The sequence below is a fragment of the Eschscholzia californica genome, unplaced genomic scaffold, assembly GCF_041429995.1.
Source record: "Eschscholzia californica isolate CP2 unplaced genomic scaffold, dmEscCali1.0.p SCAF_1, whole genome shotgun sequence".
In the NCBI taxonomy this organism is placed as follows: Eukaryota; Viridiplantae; Streptophyta; class Magnoliopsida; order Ranunculales; family Papaveraceae; genus Eschscholzia; species Eschscholzia californica.
This window is the reverse complement of record NW_028238198.1, coordinates 48,936,818-48,954,528: the sequence shown is the minus strand read 5'-3', so window position 1 is coordinate 48,954,528 and position 17,711 is coordinate 48,936,818. Positions and strand designations below refer to the sequence as shown.

General features: G+C 33.9%; 1 protein-coding gene across 1 annotated transcript; it reads left to right on the top strand.

Moving 5' to 3' along the window:
* The first annotated feature begins 413 nt into the window (after positions 1 to 413).
* LOC147567328 (E3 ubiquitin-protein ligase ORTHRUS 2-like) lies at positions 414 to 5,656 on the top strand. The gene is made up of 9 exons (XM_086653954.1): positions 414 to 1,521; positions 2,449 to 2,981; positions 3,251 to 3,376; positions 3,570 to 3,669; positions 3,775 to 3,836; positions 3,910 to 4,012; positions 4,171 to 4,315; positions 4,411 to 4,625; positions 5,101 to 5,656. Exons 1-9 carry the CDS (start codon positions 1,042 to 1,044, stop codon positions 5,419 to 5,421), a joined length of 2,085 nt encoding a protein of 694 aa, XP_086510080.1. The 5' UTR covers positions 414 to 1,041; the 3' UTR covers positions 5,422 to 5,656.
* The last annotated feature ends 12,055 nt before the right edge of the window (positions 5,657 to 17,711 follow it).

Genomic DNA, 17,711 nt, shown 5'->3' with positions numbered 1-17,711 from the left:
CAATAGAATAAAGCCTCTATCAGCATGCACCCAATCGTGAGATTGCTCCATCTAATATACCAAGTCAACATTTTTACGCATAAACGTTGACAATCTAGTTTCATAACCAACTTAACAGTTTTAGCCAGAACATTCTAAAGATGTATCGTTCGATTCAAACAAAATAACTCATTAACGTTGTCAAGTAGACTCATTATTACGTAAGTTACGTCTAACGAATCACTGAAGTGGTTAGCTTTTTATTCGTACAGTAAATACGTATGATTTGTTTTTACGTCTCTATCATTTTATTTGAACAAAATAATAGTAATAGCACAAGTAAATTTATTACACGAACCCCATCTAAACATTAAATAAAAATCTCTAAGATTTACATATAAAAATCTCTAAAATATACACTATCTAAAATATTTGGATAAAATCTCAACTATTACACGCTCAACGATCACTTAAAACGAACAACTCGATTTTGAACTTGTCCAAGTAGTAAACCTAATTGATAGATTATGAACATTAAATAAAAATCTCTAGAGATTTTACATATTTTACCCAACATAAATAAAATCGAAGGGTAATAATTGAGAAATCTTTATTAATTAATAATTTTCTTATAACTTGAAATCCTAAAGATTATACTATGCCTATTTGGGGAAATCAAAATCCTAATAAGGTATATGAATCTGTACAGAGTGGATACATCACCCACGACCAAACTAGGGGTAGTATGTGCCCACAAAATCCTTCGCCAAGAAACTTTCCCATTTTACCAGTAAGAGGGAAAATTCAAAACCATTTCCGAAATATTTTTTGGACCCCGCTTGTTTTACTTTCTCTCTCTACTTTCTCACTCCCCACCCTATAAATATCCCGTTCGCCTCAATCGACTGCATTGTCTGTTTCTCTCTCTCTCTATCTCTTCAGTCTCACTATTTGCTCTTTCTCTCTCTAGACTCTGAGAAACCTCATTCGTCCTTCCTACCTTCTCTCTTCATTTCATTTCCCTCGAAATCTGTTCCTATTCTCTGGTTATCCTGCGCATCCATGGCTCAATCTAGAACCCAGTTTCCGATCGACTGTGAAGGCATTTGCATGAAATGCAACACAAATCCATCGGAAGGAGAAATCATCACATGCAATATCTGTATCACTCCTTGGCATGTGAACTGTTTCTCAACTCCGTTGGTAACACTTTCTTCAACTATCATGTGGGAATGTCCCGATTGTTCTCCGATCACTGAAGATCCGATCACCGAAGATCCGATTCAGGCGAACGTACAATCTGCCTTATCTGCTGTTCCTTCATCTTCCAGTGAACTTGTCGCTGCTATGCGAGCGATTGAGGCGGATGAATCCCTAACCGAACAGGAAAAAGCGAGAAAGAGACAGAATCTCATGACCGGAGACACTGATTCGCCGGATCAGGATGAGGAGGATAAGTCTGGTATGAACGACGTGCTCGCCGTACTTGGTGATAAACTGTTATGCTGTTTCTGCATGCTCCTGCCGGAAAGACCAGTCACGGTTTGTTTCTTCATAATCTCCGATTGTTTTTCTTTTTAATCAGCTTCAGTATTGTTTCAGGGATTATGATGATGATGATGTTTAATCGGCTCATCAGAATCTGTTTTCTCTAGATTTATCTCAAGTTTTTTGGTTCTTAATGGTTTTAATCTTGATTTTATACTCTTTAAAAACGAACTACTTAATCTATTTAACGATGATAGAGAAGTTGAATGTATTTATAACTTCTTCTCTTTACTTGTTCAAAATTTTATATTCCGGCAACGGAAACAACTCGATTTTGAGGGGTTTACTCCGTTTACAAAGGGATTTCTATTTTTAGTAACTGGAAACCCTAGATAACCTATTATTTGGGGACGATTGAGTTAATACTGTGTCTTTATTAATCTAATAATCATTCTTAGATTTTGCAAACACGTTTTTAGGTTTTTAATAGTTTTTTAGGGTTTATTTCATAATTTTCTACAAATAAACTTTCAGATTTTCTATTTGCATGGTGGATTTTTCATTTCTTGGGTAGTTGTGGTAGTCATTTGAGTTGATTTCAAGAGCTTACTTGAAGATTTAATGGCGTTTTTTTCCTCCCGTTTATTGTGTTTTTGTAGTTTCTTTCTTTAATGAGTTCTATCTTGGCTGTTATTAATTATCTAATATTATATTTTTACTTTATTAAAGTATGTAAATTACCTGTTAGCCCTGAAAAATGTCTTAGTTGACAACTTTTTTCTGCTTGTAGTTATGGCATTTTTTTTGGGGGCTAAAATGTCATTTGGGTTTTTTTTCAAGAGTTTTGACTAGTCAGTGGAACTCATATTGAATTACTCGGTCACTGAGTTGGTGTGCCGATTTTACTCAGCTAGTGGATTAATTTGCCGATTCATCTTTACACTGAAGTAGTATTGACTATTCTCTTTGTTATTATTTCAGACACCCTGTGGCCACAACTGCTGCTTGAAATGTTTTCAGAAATGGATTAAGAGAGGGAAGAAAACTTGTGGAAGTTGCAGAGTTGTACTACCGCCAAAGATGCTGAGCAATCCCAGAATCAATTCGAGCTTGGTTGCTGCTATTCGTCTGGCTAAGGCTAATAAAAGCGTTGGTCCAAAGGGTCCTGATAACGTCCTCCATTATCGACAAAATGCTGATAGGCCAGATACAGCTTTTACAACAGAACGGGCGAAGAAGAGTGGAAAGGCTAATGCCTGCAGTGGGAGGATATTCGTGACTGTTGCTGCCGACCATTTTGGACCTATCTTAGCGGAAAACGATCCAGATAGGAACCGAGGTGTATTAGTTGGCGATTTTTGGGAAGATAGAATGGAATGTCGGCAATGGGGTGCACACCGTCCTCATGTTGCAGGTATTGCTGGGCAGTCGGATTATGGTGCCCAATCTGTTGCTCTTTCAGGGGGTTATGAAGACGATGAAGACCACGGAGAGTGGTTCCTCTACACTGGAAGGTTCTATTTCCAACTTTAGCTTGTTTAAGAATATATATTTTTGTTTGCTCGCTTTGTTTAAATTTGATTTTTCTTTTAGTTCTGCCATCTTACTGAGTTCTCTACCTACTTGATTCTTGTTTGGATAGAGAAAAATCCTACCTATTTACTAATTTGTTAGTCAGTTTTGTCCATTACATTCTTAGCATGGTTTGAACTAGAGTAACTATCTGTTGTTAGTAATGGCCATCTTTCAAGTTGTAACTCGATTTTACTTGGCTTGTGGACAGTGGAGGAAGAGATCTCAGTGGTAATAAGCGTACGAACAAGGACCAATCCAAGGACCAAGTGTTTGAGAAGATGAATGAAGCTCTGCGTCTTAGTTGCAAAAAGGGTTATCCTGTTCGTGTTGTAAGGTATTATTTAGTTTATGTCATCTCCACTTGAACCTGTTATGTACTTGGATTGTTTTATTTTTATACTATATTTGGAACCACTGAAAAGATTTTGCTCTTGTACGGTGAACGCCTATTTTATTCCACGTTTTGTTATTCATAATAGTACAAGAAATCTTGCTAATATATCAATCTTTTCCTTTTGAATTGTCAGGTCCCACAAGGAGAAGCGATCTTCATATGCTCCTGAGACTGGGGTGCGTTATGACGGCGTTTATAGAATTGAAAAGTGCTGGAGGAAAGTTGGAGTTCAGGTATGGTAGTTTTCTGCAGTTGGTTTGATTGACCTTATTTTCAGTCTACATGTATTTGTCCTGCTGATTGTTTTATTAAGTTTTTCTGATGAGATTTCACCTCAGGGCTTCAAGGTCTGCAGATACCTGTTTGTTCGTTGTGACAACGAACCAGCTCCTTGGACCATGTAAACCATCTTTCCTCTTTTCTTTAGCAGTGAAAGTGATATATGTACTTATTATGTGCCAATTTAACTGTAGCCGTGAACGCGGAGACCGTCCTAGTCCATTGCCTGTTATTGATGAGCTCAATGATGCAACTGATATTACTGAAAGAAAGGGAACCCCGTCGTGGGATTTCGATGTAAGCTAATATTACCATTCTCATTTCATCTATTCTTAAGCAAGATTTTTTCCTCTAGTCTTTGTCCTCTTGAACATATTAATTTCTCTATTTTTCATCTTTTAATCTTTATGGCCTTTCTTTAGTACACTATTTTATAGTTTACTTCTCTTATTCAGGAAGAAAATTCAGTCTGGAAATGGATGAAACCTCCTCCTGCTAGCAGAGCACCTATAGAGACAGGAGACAAAGGAGAGAATATGAAAGTTAGGAAAGCTATTCGACAGGCCAAGAGCACCTCTGTCCATGAAAAACTTCTTAAAGGTTTGCTGTCCTTATTTAGTTTTGACGATTTGATTTCTATAATCTAGTTTTACTTCTTCGACGTTCTATATCTCTTTTGGTTTTTAATCACGCAGAGTTCAAATGTGGTCTTTGCCGAAAAGTGATGAGTCTTCCTCTTACGACTCCCTGTGCTCACAACTTCTGCAAGCCGTGTTTGGAGGGTGCTTTTGCTGGGAAGGCATTTGTTAGAGAAAGAAGTTGTCAAGGCAGGACACTTCGAGCTCAGAAAACTGTTATGAAGTGCCCTTCCTGCCCCAACGACATCTCCGATTTCGTTAAAGATCCACAGGTATGAATTCAAGTATATCTTATACGGCTAACTAGGTCATTACTGTAGACACCTTCTAAATGGGTTTTACTAATCCTTGTTAAGCCATTCCAATTATTTTAAGAATCCTTTTTCACTACGCAATTTAAACACGCTTTTGTTTCCTTGAGCTGTTTAACCTAACGAATCTTTTTAGGAAGGGAAAACAATGCCATTTTAATCTGAAATACTATCTGCTTTACTCAGTTTAACGTGTTTTTTCTCTTTTCACTAACGAAGGTGGTGATTGTTTTTTAATCTGACTCATCTGACTGAAATGGGCTCAATCAACCAAATTTATCATTAAGTTGAGTCAGATAACATGAGTCAAACAAAACAAATATGATGAAATCTGGGTCTAGTTAGTTCAACCCTTGAGTCAGATTTTAGATTCGACTTGAAAAGAATTACCTAATCCACGATGGTGTACTGATAATGATAATGGGTTTTGTGACAGGTGAATCGAGAGCTGATGGGTATAATAGAATCTCTTCAAAGTAAGATAGAGGAGAACAAAGCGGAAGCTGAAGATATGGAGAGCTCGGAAGTTGAAGGTGAGAATTCCAATCCCAATAGCACTGATGATGCTGCAAATGGTGGCGACGCTGAAATCACCACCACAGAAAATGCAGCAGAAGCTGAACCTAATCCAGCCAAGAAACAAAAGATATCCGTGGATGATTCTGCTCCAATAGCTGCTGCTGCTGTTGCTGAGATTGAAGTCGAAGGAAATGATTCATCAGCAACCCCTCTTGTTCAATCCGAAGATTCATTTTAAATGATTATGCATCTGCCCTAGTTTTAAACACATTTTTTTGAATAAGTTGAACCATAGTGGTGTTGGATTTATATTGGTATACACATAGAAAACCTTATAATGTTATACATGTTTTCTATTTGGGGGGGTTAATATGAGAAAATGTAGTGAACAAGTAATGCTGAAACTCTTTGAGTTCAGTATTGTTATAATTAATTATGTTCAAGGTATATGATAAAGCTGTTATTTGAGCAAATTTACAAGTTCCTAATCTAAGTTTTATTTTTTAATTGTTTGCAACTTTTGCACCGTTTCTTTAACAGGTCTGAAACCGATTGTTATAGAACCTAACATGAATATTTTGAGGCCAGGGTTTGGATTTCACAGCTTCCTAAGGGAAAAAGCAAGCACCCAATAATAAGGTTGGTAAAATGTTTCTTTTCGAAATTTCTATCACACTCTCTTTAAGTTTTCGCAAATAACCTCAACCCATCTTTAGCAAAATATCTAAGTTTACTTTTTTGCTTTCAACAATTCCATTTTGTTGAACGAAAGGAATAATATCGATACAAGTATCAAAAAATGGTGCTTCATGTTCACCCCTATGGCCCTATGCGAAGTTTTGATTTTTTTTATCCAACTACAATCTTCTAGAGTGCATTTTATTTTTTCCATGGCTTCATTTTTTACTTCTTAATAGGTAACATGACAACGTCTTGTATTGTGATCAATAATCGTGATGAAGTATTTTTCTCCAACTCTTGTCTGGATCATTTTTAATTACATGTATCACTTTTCAACAAAAAAAGAAATTACATGCATCACAATCTAACAGTTCAATATTTCTTTCAACTGGTGAGAAATGTGATTTAGTCGTTTGAGAAATAAACGTCACACTTATGGTTAGAATCCTTTATTTGAAAAAAAGGTGACGAGTAGTACCATACCACCGTTCTCTTAGACTATTCGCGAAGTATGACTCAGAGATACTAACATATAAATTAATATTCTTAACACCATCAACAAATTATGTATCACTTTATCTTTCTTCTTTTTTTTTTCTTGTAATTTTTTTTCAAGGTTTTGGAGTGACAACTTTTGGCAAGATTGTCATCTGTTTTTGAAATTATGACAAGTTTATTTGAACTTTTTTCCTTCGGTATTTTTTTGCCGGGGTTTTATTCCCTTTGCAACCCTCCTTCAATCACATTCACTTTTGATATTTCAAAAGACTTTTCTATCTTCATCTCACCAAGACAACTATCTTGTTCCACTCTTAATTTTAGAATCAAGTCCTCGCTCGAAATCTATTTCCTTACGTTTATGATTAAGGTAAATTTACAGTCTTTGTGAGACCGTGGCAATTTTTTAATGATCGCTATTCGCTCTTATTTGAAATCACTCACTAATCACTAATATTTTTGCCTTTCACTTTTGTAGAATTAGTTGACAACTTGAGTGGTGACCGTTTTAAGATTTGTCATCTTAGATCCAAGTAACCTTCTTATGATGATTTTTTTTCACTCTAGCAGGTAATTGTTCTCTAGTGATTTTAATAATTTTTTGTTGTTTTGATCCGAGCGTTGTATAAAGAATTATCTAGACAATTGAGAATGTAGTTTTTGCAGAAGAACTCATAATATTTTCAAGCCTCAAGCGCAATAATATCGTACCCATCTTGTTTTAGAATAGATGCTTCTTCATTTAAGAGTTTAGCAAAGTCGAGAGTGATTAAATAGAATAAAATCCTTTGTAATCATCATTCGAAACCGAAACTAGTAAACTTCTCCCCTTGAGAAACAATTTAAGGGACATGAACGGAGTTTCCAATGGTTGCCGTTTGTTTGTCAAGTACACACTTTTAAAGAATGATGAGGTTTAAGCACGATAGAAACCAACCTTCATTCTGTACTTAATTAAATCTTTAGTTAAGTAAATATGAACTGACAAAAATGATATGGGGTTATCAAAATTCCGTGATAAAATCGAACACAAGCATTAATGTTATAATGTCTTGTAATTATATAATGCCACCAAATTCCTACTATAATTGTGTATACATTATGTATGTATGGAATCCGGTAACATACAGCGACCTTGGTTGAAGACAAACATTAAAGGTAGAACTTGGGAATGTGCAGTAAAATGCAAACACTAGAATTAAATTACGGTATAGTAACGTTATAATAATGGGTGAACCGAATTATTATTCCCTCTTCAAATTCACAATGAGACAATAGAATAGTTTTTTATTAAGTTATGAGTTCTACGAGGGTGTAACCCGTGCCCGTGGGGCACGGACAGCTCTATGAATGCATTAAAGAGCGAAATTTATAATCTCAAATATTTATGGAGATAAGCATGAGCTAAACATTCAAAACCAATTTAAGGAATCAACCGCCAAAAAATAGTCAAAATCAATTCATTAGCCTTCTTATTGCAAGACACATTGGACCCTCTTGGAACCAACATGCATATCTTCATCCTCTTCATATACCTATTCAGCCGAGTTTGAGCTTGGTACAAAAGAACCATTTGTTCCTTGTCGTTCACATCACACATTATTGTTTCCTTTCATTGGCCCAACTCCTGTTTGTCATTTGAATAATTGTCTTAGCTGGAACACAGTCTCTGTGCCTAGCACTGCTCCGGAGCGAAAGAGTCGGGAAACTCCACAGTGAAATGCCTGTATATCTTCCTCTCACGAATGGCCTTTGGTAGATAGGCATTCCTCATCATTTATCGCCTCAAATGAATCTGCACATTCATATTGTTACTAATTTTAATAGTACAACCACAAAATATCCTGATCGCAGTAAATTTGAAGTAATCACTTGGTGCTTCATTTTTTTAATATGGCCATAACCATGAGCTATAGGATGGTGAGCTATAGGATGGAAATTGGAAGTGTCTAAAAATTTGCTCTATCATATGTTACATATGAGGTCCATTTTCCATTATCTCAATACCATTAAAAGCATAAAAGAAACTTAGTCTTTAATAGAAGCTAATGTGAAAAAAAAACTAATAAGCCTACCATATAAATAACAACATCAGGAAAGTATGCATGAACACTGCAAGCAACATAACAAAATGGCAAACTGAATAAGCCAAATAAGATCAAATTTGACATCATTTCATAAATACATAGAGGAACATAAATGTAAACACAAAAAAAGAAAAGGACTATTCATTAGCTGAATGTGTAGCATAGCAGCAAATCGAAATATATAGAAAGCATAGCAAACAGGTGCTCTATGATGCGTCTAAACTACTTGTTCATGTAAGCAATGAACTTGTCGAGATAACCCGACTCTGCTTGAGTTATGTTTTCTTTGTAGTATGATGTAAGCTAGAATAGATTCACGTCCATTTCAATCACAACTTCGTTTTACTTTCTTAAAAGAAAACCTACATAGTATAGATTGTAATAGTGTAAAATAAAGAATCAATAGTTACAACACTCCTTTAGTCCTTCTAAGTACAAATTAAACTAATGCGATGGAATACTCATGAAAATGTTGTGTTTCCACCGTGGACATTGAATGAGATAATGCTAGAAATAAAACCATCAACATTAAAATTCTAACAATGTAGCGTACCAAATATTTCAGCAAATATTTTGGAAACATAAAAAGTAATATAGGACACCAACATATTTTTGTATTCGAATTGCACAACAGGAAGAACATTAACTCAATGAAGGTGGACCTTATTTACCGAAGAAGTTACGTGTGAAGACGTTAGATTTTCAAAAATTGTCATTTCAGAACTCTGTGCAAAGTTAAGAACCCTAAATCAAGTTGAAACCAAGTAGACTTACAATCATTTTCACATTTGCACATGTTAACCTTCTCTACCGGCAAGAAAGCTCCGTTAGAGTTTGTAATACGGAAGAATATTCTCGAATATGGCCATTGGTTCATCAGAGCTTTATTTGCCTACAATAGAAAGTGCATTAACCATCTAGTTCATGTGCGGCATAATGATTCAAAGATGTAATTATTCACAATTATAAACACATGACACATGATACCCTCAATGACACTGTCATCATGTGAATGAGATTTAAATAAGAATAAGGGCAACCATGATTTAGAGAGGATCTATAATTTCAGTAGGTATTTTCAATAATAAGAATAAGAGGCAACCATGATTTAGAGAGAGTAATATGCCCAATATATATGCAACAAAACTGGCTCATCATTTTTGAGTATAGTAGGTGTCTAACTAATAAAGCTAAAGGGAGAGTCTCTAGAAAATTAAATCATTGGAAAGCATATTTTTAAGTTACATAATGTGAGTGAGTTCAAGTTCCTAGTCCCATTTCTTGAAGCGACATAGATTTTTCGACGATATAGACGTAAATAAGTTACAAAATACGTGTGATACTTCAAACATGGCTATGTACACATTAATACTAAAAATAAGTTACAAAATCGGAAATGATGAAAGTAAAAGTGCGAATAGTAACCTTTTTATTCAAACCCCTAATCGGAACCCTAAACCAATTTGTTACAAAATGAGTTAGGGAAAGAAGCGTACCTGCCAGCAACGGTTTGGTTTTGGAGTCCTAAATGGATAAGTTATTTTAACATTATGAAATACCTGAAAAATGAACTAATTACACAATGAAACAAAACAAAAAACTTGTTAGTACCTTTTTGATATAGAAAACCTTATTAAAAAAATCAGATCACCCAAAGTGAGTTCGAACAATGTGGGTACTAATGTTACAAATCAAACCCTAAATTTCAATAAAAATAAATTAAGTATGCTTGGTACAAATCAAAACCCTAAGCACTATATTTGGGTACTGTTGTTACAAATCCATGTAATGAGAGAGAAGGAAAATAAGCTCACGCGGAAAAATATTACTTTATACAAATAAAAACCCTAAGCCCTAAATTTGGGTACTGCTGTTACAAATCCATGGGAAACCCCATATCGAAACCCTTATCAATTTCCGTTGAGGAGGAAACAATCAATCAAACAAATCAATTAAAGCCCTAACTTCATTTCAGTTGTGTGACTTTGCAGAGAGAGAGAGAGAGAGAGTGAGAGAGAGAGAGAATGAGATAGAGAAAAAGAGAGAAAGAGAGCGAGATAGAGAGCGAGAGAAAAAGAGGTACCTGCTTGAAAAGGAGAGTGAGAGCAGAAAGCAAAAGTTGGAGTGAGATGGGGAGGGAGAGGTAATTTGAAAGAAGTATATTCTAAAAAATGCCTTTTCTCTTAATCTAAACGGTTTGGATAGTTGTTCTTCAAATCCCAACCTTTAAATTTTGAGATAATAAATCTCAACCGTCTTTTATAAGGGCATGAGGATAAATCTGGACCATTGGGAGGAGGGGAAAAGATACCCTCCTCCCTTATTATATAGATTTCTCTTTCATTGAATATTAGGAGGGCCAAAATCCGTTATCTGAGAGAGTTCCTAAACATACAGGACAAGTGGATTTAGGTATTAACAAAGTCCACAAATTGACCCTAAAAGTTTTTCAAGGTCCAAAACATGTGTGACGATGGATCCAGGACATCACAACATCTACTTGCTTCTCCACTAGCCATTTTGGTAAAAGCTAATGTGGCGAGGTTGACGCAGCGGAAAATTCCGACGAAAAGAATTAGAAGTCCGTCTAAAACTTTTAAAACCTAGAGTAAGCCTTAGAACTCCGTCTAAAGACTATAGAACCGAAATTATAAGAAGTAATACTAAAATACTGAATTTTTATTGATCAAATTGAATGAATAAAACAGCTCTTAGACCCCCTTTATATAGACTTAGGGTTTCCTTAATCTAATCAAACTCAAATAACAATTTCTAATAAATAAAATACTACTTTCCTAAACCTAATCAAATTCTAATAACAACTTCTAAATAAATAAAATACTAGAATCTGAAACCTACAAGTTTTCCTAAAAATATAAAACTACAAAAATTTACAATTCTCTACTAAAAAAAAAATAAGAAACTACTAAAATAACCTATTTGATTATATATAAGATTTTCAGAAAATCTTCTGAAAATCTTCTGAAAATCTTCTGAAAATCTCACTGCATCAGTTTCCTCCACTTCAAAGAAACTCGCCTCGAGTTTACTGATTGACTTGAATGTTATCTTGATTGATACTCCCTTGATACATCCTTCTCGTAAACTATGCATAGGAATGACCAAATTTTCAGATTTGACTGACGATTTTATTATGCCATAGAATATTTTCTGTCCATATTTGTAATGTGACCCAAACTCACTTTTCAGCCAAAAAATAAACTTGCACAGACCATGAGTATAGTGATTGAAAATTATGAACTTCGATGAAGACTTTCAAATAAAATTACTTGTCAATCCATGTGAAACATCGAGATTCGCAAAATTCTGAGAATGGATCTTCGTATGAAGGAATTAATTGGATCAAAGTCTAACTTGCGAAGTTCTTCTTTTGAATCAACTTCCTTTGATTCAATTTTCTGAACCACTTCAATTTTCTGAACAACGTTCTTTGTCTCAATGTCCTGAACAACTTCCTTTAACTCAATTTTGTTAACAACTGACTCAATTTCTTGAACAACGTCTTGAACGACTTCAATTGACTCAATTTTCTGACCAACTTCTTCAGAAACAAATCCTTCATCGTGTAAATTGATATTAGGAGACTTGTCGTGAACACAACAATGTTAGATTTTGATTCGTGAGTAATATTACTTGAATTTTCTATGCTCACAATTTGTGGTGGTTCAACATTCTCTAAAGGAGTTGTTTTTACCTTTTTTATGTTTAAGCGAGGTTGTTCTTCCCTTCGAAATCCAAAGTTCCTATATTCCCGTTCCTGAGCTTCAATTTTTAGGTCTAAGTTGTATGCGTCTTGAATAGTCCATAAATCAACTAACCTCGTGTTTTCTCTCAATCTACATCTCAAGCTAAATTTCAATCCATTCAGAAATCGATCTATTAAAACATTATCAGGTTCAGTAAAGTTTTCTCTACTGTTTCTTTGAGCCAACTTTGAGAACTCTTCATAATATTCACCTACTGAGTGCAACCCTTGTTTACAGTTTTGGTATATCCTTAACAAGTGTTGTTGATAATCAGGAGGTAAGAACCACTCCTTCAAGTTCTCTTTCATAGACGGCCAACTCTGAATTAGAGCCCTTCCTTGTCTCTTCCTTAGAAGTTGTAATTGATCCCACCAATCTACAGCACTCCCGCTAAGTCTATAAACAATGATTTTAACTATTTGCTCTTTGAGAATAACAACACACTTATTAGTGACATGTCGTTCGACCTTATCTAGTCAATCGAAAAACTCTTCAATAGTTGAATACCCATTGAAAATTGGTATTTCTTCGTTGATCTTATACTCATTATACTCTCTACGTAGGTACACTTGAACTGAAAAACTGTTACCATGATAGTAGTTTTCCATATTGAGTGATTGATAACAAAATAGAGAATACTAATAATAATCTGATTCTTTTTTATTTTATTATTTTTTTTAAACCAACTTTAGATGCATCTTTGGCAAATCCATCGATGTGTTCTAAAGTGATCTTCGCGTAGATGATATCGAACCAGGCAAATCCTCGCTCTTGATGCCAACTGCGCAACGGAAAATTCCGACGAAAAGAATTAGAACTCCGTCTAAAACTTTTAAAACCTAGAAAAAGCCTTAGAACTCCGTCTAAAGACTATAGAATCGAAATTATAAGAAGTAATACTAAAATACTGAATTTTTATTGATCAACTTAAATGAATAAAACAACTCCTAGACCCCCTTTATATAGACTTAGGGTTTCCTTAATCTAATCAAACTCAAATAACAATTTCTAATAAATAAAATACTACTTTCCTAAACCTAATCAAATTCTAATAACAACTTCTAAATAAATAAAATACTAGAATCTGAAACATAGAAGTTTTCCTAAAAATATAAAACTACTAAAATTAACAATTCTCTACTAAAAAAAAATAGGAAACTACTAAAATAACCTATTTGATGATATATAAGATTTTTTGAAAATCTTCTGAAAATCTCACTGCTTCAGAGGTAAATACATTTACAGCCATCCCATAATTCATCCTAGCAATCGGATCGCCCCTCGTATCATATTAGATAACAAGTGCACACAACTGTCTATATCTCTTACTTATCTCCGGTGAATGTGTCAACGATCTCTTCTGTCATGATTACCATGTTAATTCCTACATAAAGACTGGTTGACCTCTCATACTGTAAAATAGACATTCAGACGGCTAAAGAGATCATTGAATTTCTACTGAGAAAAATGGTTCACTACTTACCTCTTTCATCTCTCTTGATCATCTTTGTCTCTTGTAGAACAACTATTATTTTCTTTCCCTTAGCAATGAGAGCACTAGCTAGCATTTTCACCCTCCCTACAGTCAGATCGACGTGCTACAGGAAAATGTGTTTTTGTTTGGAATACAATTTCAAAAATTGTATTTTTATTGGAATAAAATAAAGTTTATATCTGCAATTCATTGTTATGGATCGTCATAAGTTGGTTTTTTTTTTCGTGACGATATGTGTTTTATTTGGAATATATGTAATTTTTAAGTACATATAACTACAACTTATATGAAATGATATTTGTTTGGGTAAAACGTAATTTTGTTGTAGTTGATTTGGTTTTGTGTTTGTCCTTCCGTGTTTTATTTAAGTATTCAAAGTTAAATGTCGAAAACATGGACTTGTTTTCAAGTTGGTGTTTGTTTTCAAATTGGTGTGAGACCAAAAAATTTCTCAATTTTAAGAAATTAATTATTTTGTTAATAAAACATATTTTGCTTAGTATTACTTATTCTCCCATGACAACAATTATTTTGCTTTTACGTTAGTTAAGTTTGTCAGAACAAAACTTATTTTGCTTTGAGATTAGTTGAGTTTGCCTTGATATAAGCCTAAGAACAAAGCTATGGTATCTACTTAAGTTAGTAACTAACAATACAAAATGCAGTAGAAAAAAGAGTTTTATTTTTGCGTTTGTCACATTTCCGAAAGTTTGAAGCAATAACGAATGAAACAATAAAGAACGAAACAATTCTTAAAAAATTCATACAAAAAAAAAAAAATCAAAAGTTGGAAGCAAAATACATTTTGCATATGTACATAACATTTTTTTTCATCTACTTACAAAATTACATATATTCCAAACAAAACATGAACAAAACCAACTTATGACGGACCATAACAGCGAATTGGCGTCAAAAAATGTAATTTGCTCCAAAATTCAAATCAAGTGTGCGACAGAGACATGGCGCCAACTCTTGAAACTTGAAATTATACCTTAAACAAAACATATTTTGCGATGAACAAAATCAACTTATGACGGGCCATAACAACGAGTTGACATTACAAGATGTATTTTGGTCAAAAGTTCAAATCAAGCGTATGATAGAGACATGGCCTCAATTTTTGAAATTGTATTCCAAACAAAACACATTTTGCGACGAACAAAACTAATTATGACGGACCGTAACAACGAATTGGCGTTACAAAATGTATTTTGCTTCAAAGTTCAAATCAAGCGTGTGATAGATACATAACGACAATTTTTGAAATTGTAAAACTTGAAATTTAAAATTGTATTTGTCACAAAAGAAAATAACACTTTGCAGAAAGCAACATATTTTTTAGAAAAAACAAAATATATATTGCTCTCGCGAGGATACAATTTAGTTTATAAAAAATAAAGACAGCTGAAAAAACAATAGTTGATGAGAGAGAAACGAGAAAAACATATCAAACTTGTACTTTTTTGAAATTTGAAATTATATTTGTCACAAAAACAAATAACTTTTTGCTGAAAGCAATATCTTTTGGAAGAAGAAAACAATGCATATTGCTTTCTCCAAGATACAATTTAGTATGTAAAAAATAACGTCTGCTGAAAAAACAGTAGTTGATGAGAGAGAAATGAGAAAAATATATCAAAGTTGTACGTTTTTTTTCTGAAAAACTTTGGTAATCCATTAAAACCAGTGGCGAAGCCAGAAAATTTCTTTTCTGGGGGCACATTTTCATTGTAAAAAAAAAGTATCATAAGTAAATAAAGCGTTATTTATTTATTCATAACATTTTAATTTACCGTGTTGAATTCCTCCTGGGTCGCCTTAAAGGAAAAAGTTTAAGTCACACAAAAGTTTACCATATTTAAAAAACGACAACGTTGGAAAAAAATTCAATTAATATGTTGTTGTTTGATCTTAGAAAAGCTTTGACAACGCCATCTTGCCCTTCTTGTTACGCATTCTCTTTGACTTGGTAAATGTGGTTTCATTGTCTTTCGGTAGAAAATGGTAGTTTTGAATCTTGAGTCTCGAGTCTATCGATTTTGAGCAAAACAAAATCGTACTTAAGAGCGTTTTTTTAATTTTAGGACTTGCGAGTACTTTTAACTTAGAGACTCTTTTAACAAGAATGAGAAGCGCCTTTAAAACTTTTTCTGATCTTATCTTAAAGATCTTAATAAATGTATGAGTTTGGAGTAGAAAAATACTAGGAATTGATTTATTTCCAAAATAGGCTTAAGTTAGACTATTAATTGGTTAATATGTGGTGGATATATAGGGTGAATGGTTTCCATATAAAAAAGTTTAGTTTCCATTTATGAAGAAGACAAGAAGGTCACTAAGGAGCTTGTGGGGGCATGCGCCCCCACAGGCCCCTTAGTGGCCCCGCCCCTGATTAAAACCCAGATCTAAAGCTCAGGAAAACATATTTAAAGGTGCAAAAAGCATATTCGAAGTTACAAAAAAACCAGATCTATTAAAAATCAAAGACAAAACATGACCAAAATCTAACGAAAATGACCAAAACCATTTAAAAAATGATGAACAAAACCGTTTAAACAATGATGAACAAAACCAAATATTCATGTTCATCTTCAAACTTGGATGTTTCATCTTTAAATATAGGAAAACTGAAATCATTGTTGAACATGGTTTGGTTGTTTTAGTTTGAAGATGAACATGGTGGCTTCCATGGGAGAAAACAACGAGTCTTGAAACCTAAAATAAACATTGTTGGAGACAGGGACGGATTCAAAATTTTCACTTAGGGGGTGCGGATTTATATACCTAAATTTTTTTTGCAAACAAAACAATTAACAAAATACTTGTGTTCATTAAATATTAATATATCAACAATTACAAATGCATTAACCTCTACAATAGTTCATGTTTTGAAATGTTCTAATAATCGACTCATTAACAATTTTACTAACAATTTATTTTCAATAAAGGCTATTAAACTATCATCAACCACGAATCACTCATCTTGTTTCTTAAACGTGTTTTAGCTAGCTTCAAAAAAGCTCTTGCAATAGAGACAATTGCAGCCGGCAAAGTTAGTGCTAAAGTGATAAGCAAATAAACTAAATAATATATTTTATTTCTCTTAGTTTCCACCAATTTTCTAGCAAGAGCTCCAATCTCATCCAAATTTGAAAAATCATCATTATTCCTCGTACCTAATGTAATTATCAAGCTGATAACTAAGTAGCAGTGTCAAGATTAATGAAATCTGACGGATAAAATTTAGCAAGACGTACCAACTTACTTTTGTCGAAAAGGGCAAATCCTCTAGATGAACTTAAAAATGCCATACAACAGAACAACTCGGTACTCTTTAAACGAATTCAAACATAAAATACTTAAAAATGGGTGTAAATATATCTATAGAAAAAATACATAAATTGCTTATGGGGGGATTGGATCCCACGACCTCACACTCATAGCTAAAATGTAACTCACGTCCTAACCACTATGCCAAGTCCATCTTTTTGTCATTATCACATATCATTAGATAAATATATAAATTTATATATACCTATATTAAAAAAAAATATTTACTATATTATTATTTTCGGGAGGATCCATGGGGTGCGGCCGCACCCCCTCGCACCCCCATGGATCCGCCCCTGGTTGGAGAAGAGATTAATTAAAAAGATGAACTATATTTCGATTGGACAGAGAAAATGTGATTTTCTGGATGAACAGAGATGATGAGCTAGAACTAATGAGAAGAGTCCTAAAGGTTTCTAAAGTGTTGAAGGATATTTATGGAAGGATATAAAAGGGTTTACCAAAAAAAAAATGAGGTCATTATATGCAAAACAAAGGATTGAAAACCAATTTCTTGGCAATATAGGATTCTAAACTTTTTTATGGTACTATTTTGGACTAAACACCCATTACCCATAGAATTTTGAGAATGCCCTAAAGGGGCGGCCTCTATAATACTTGTCATGTACTGGTTGAAGTGTACGGCCAAACATACTTACTCGACGAA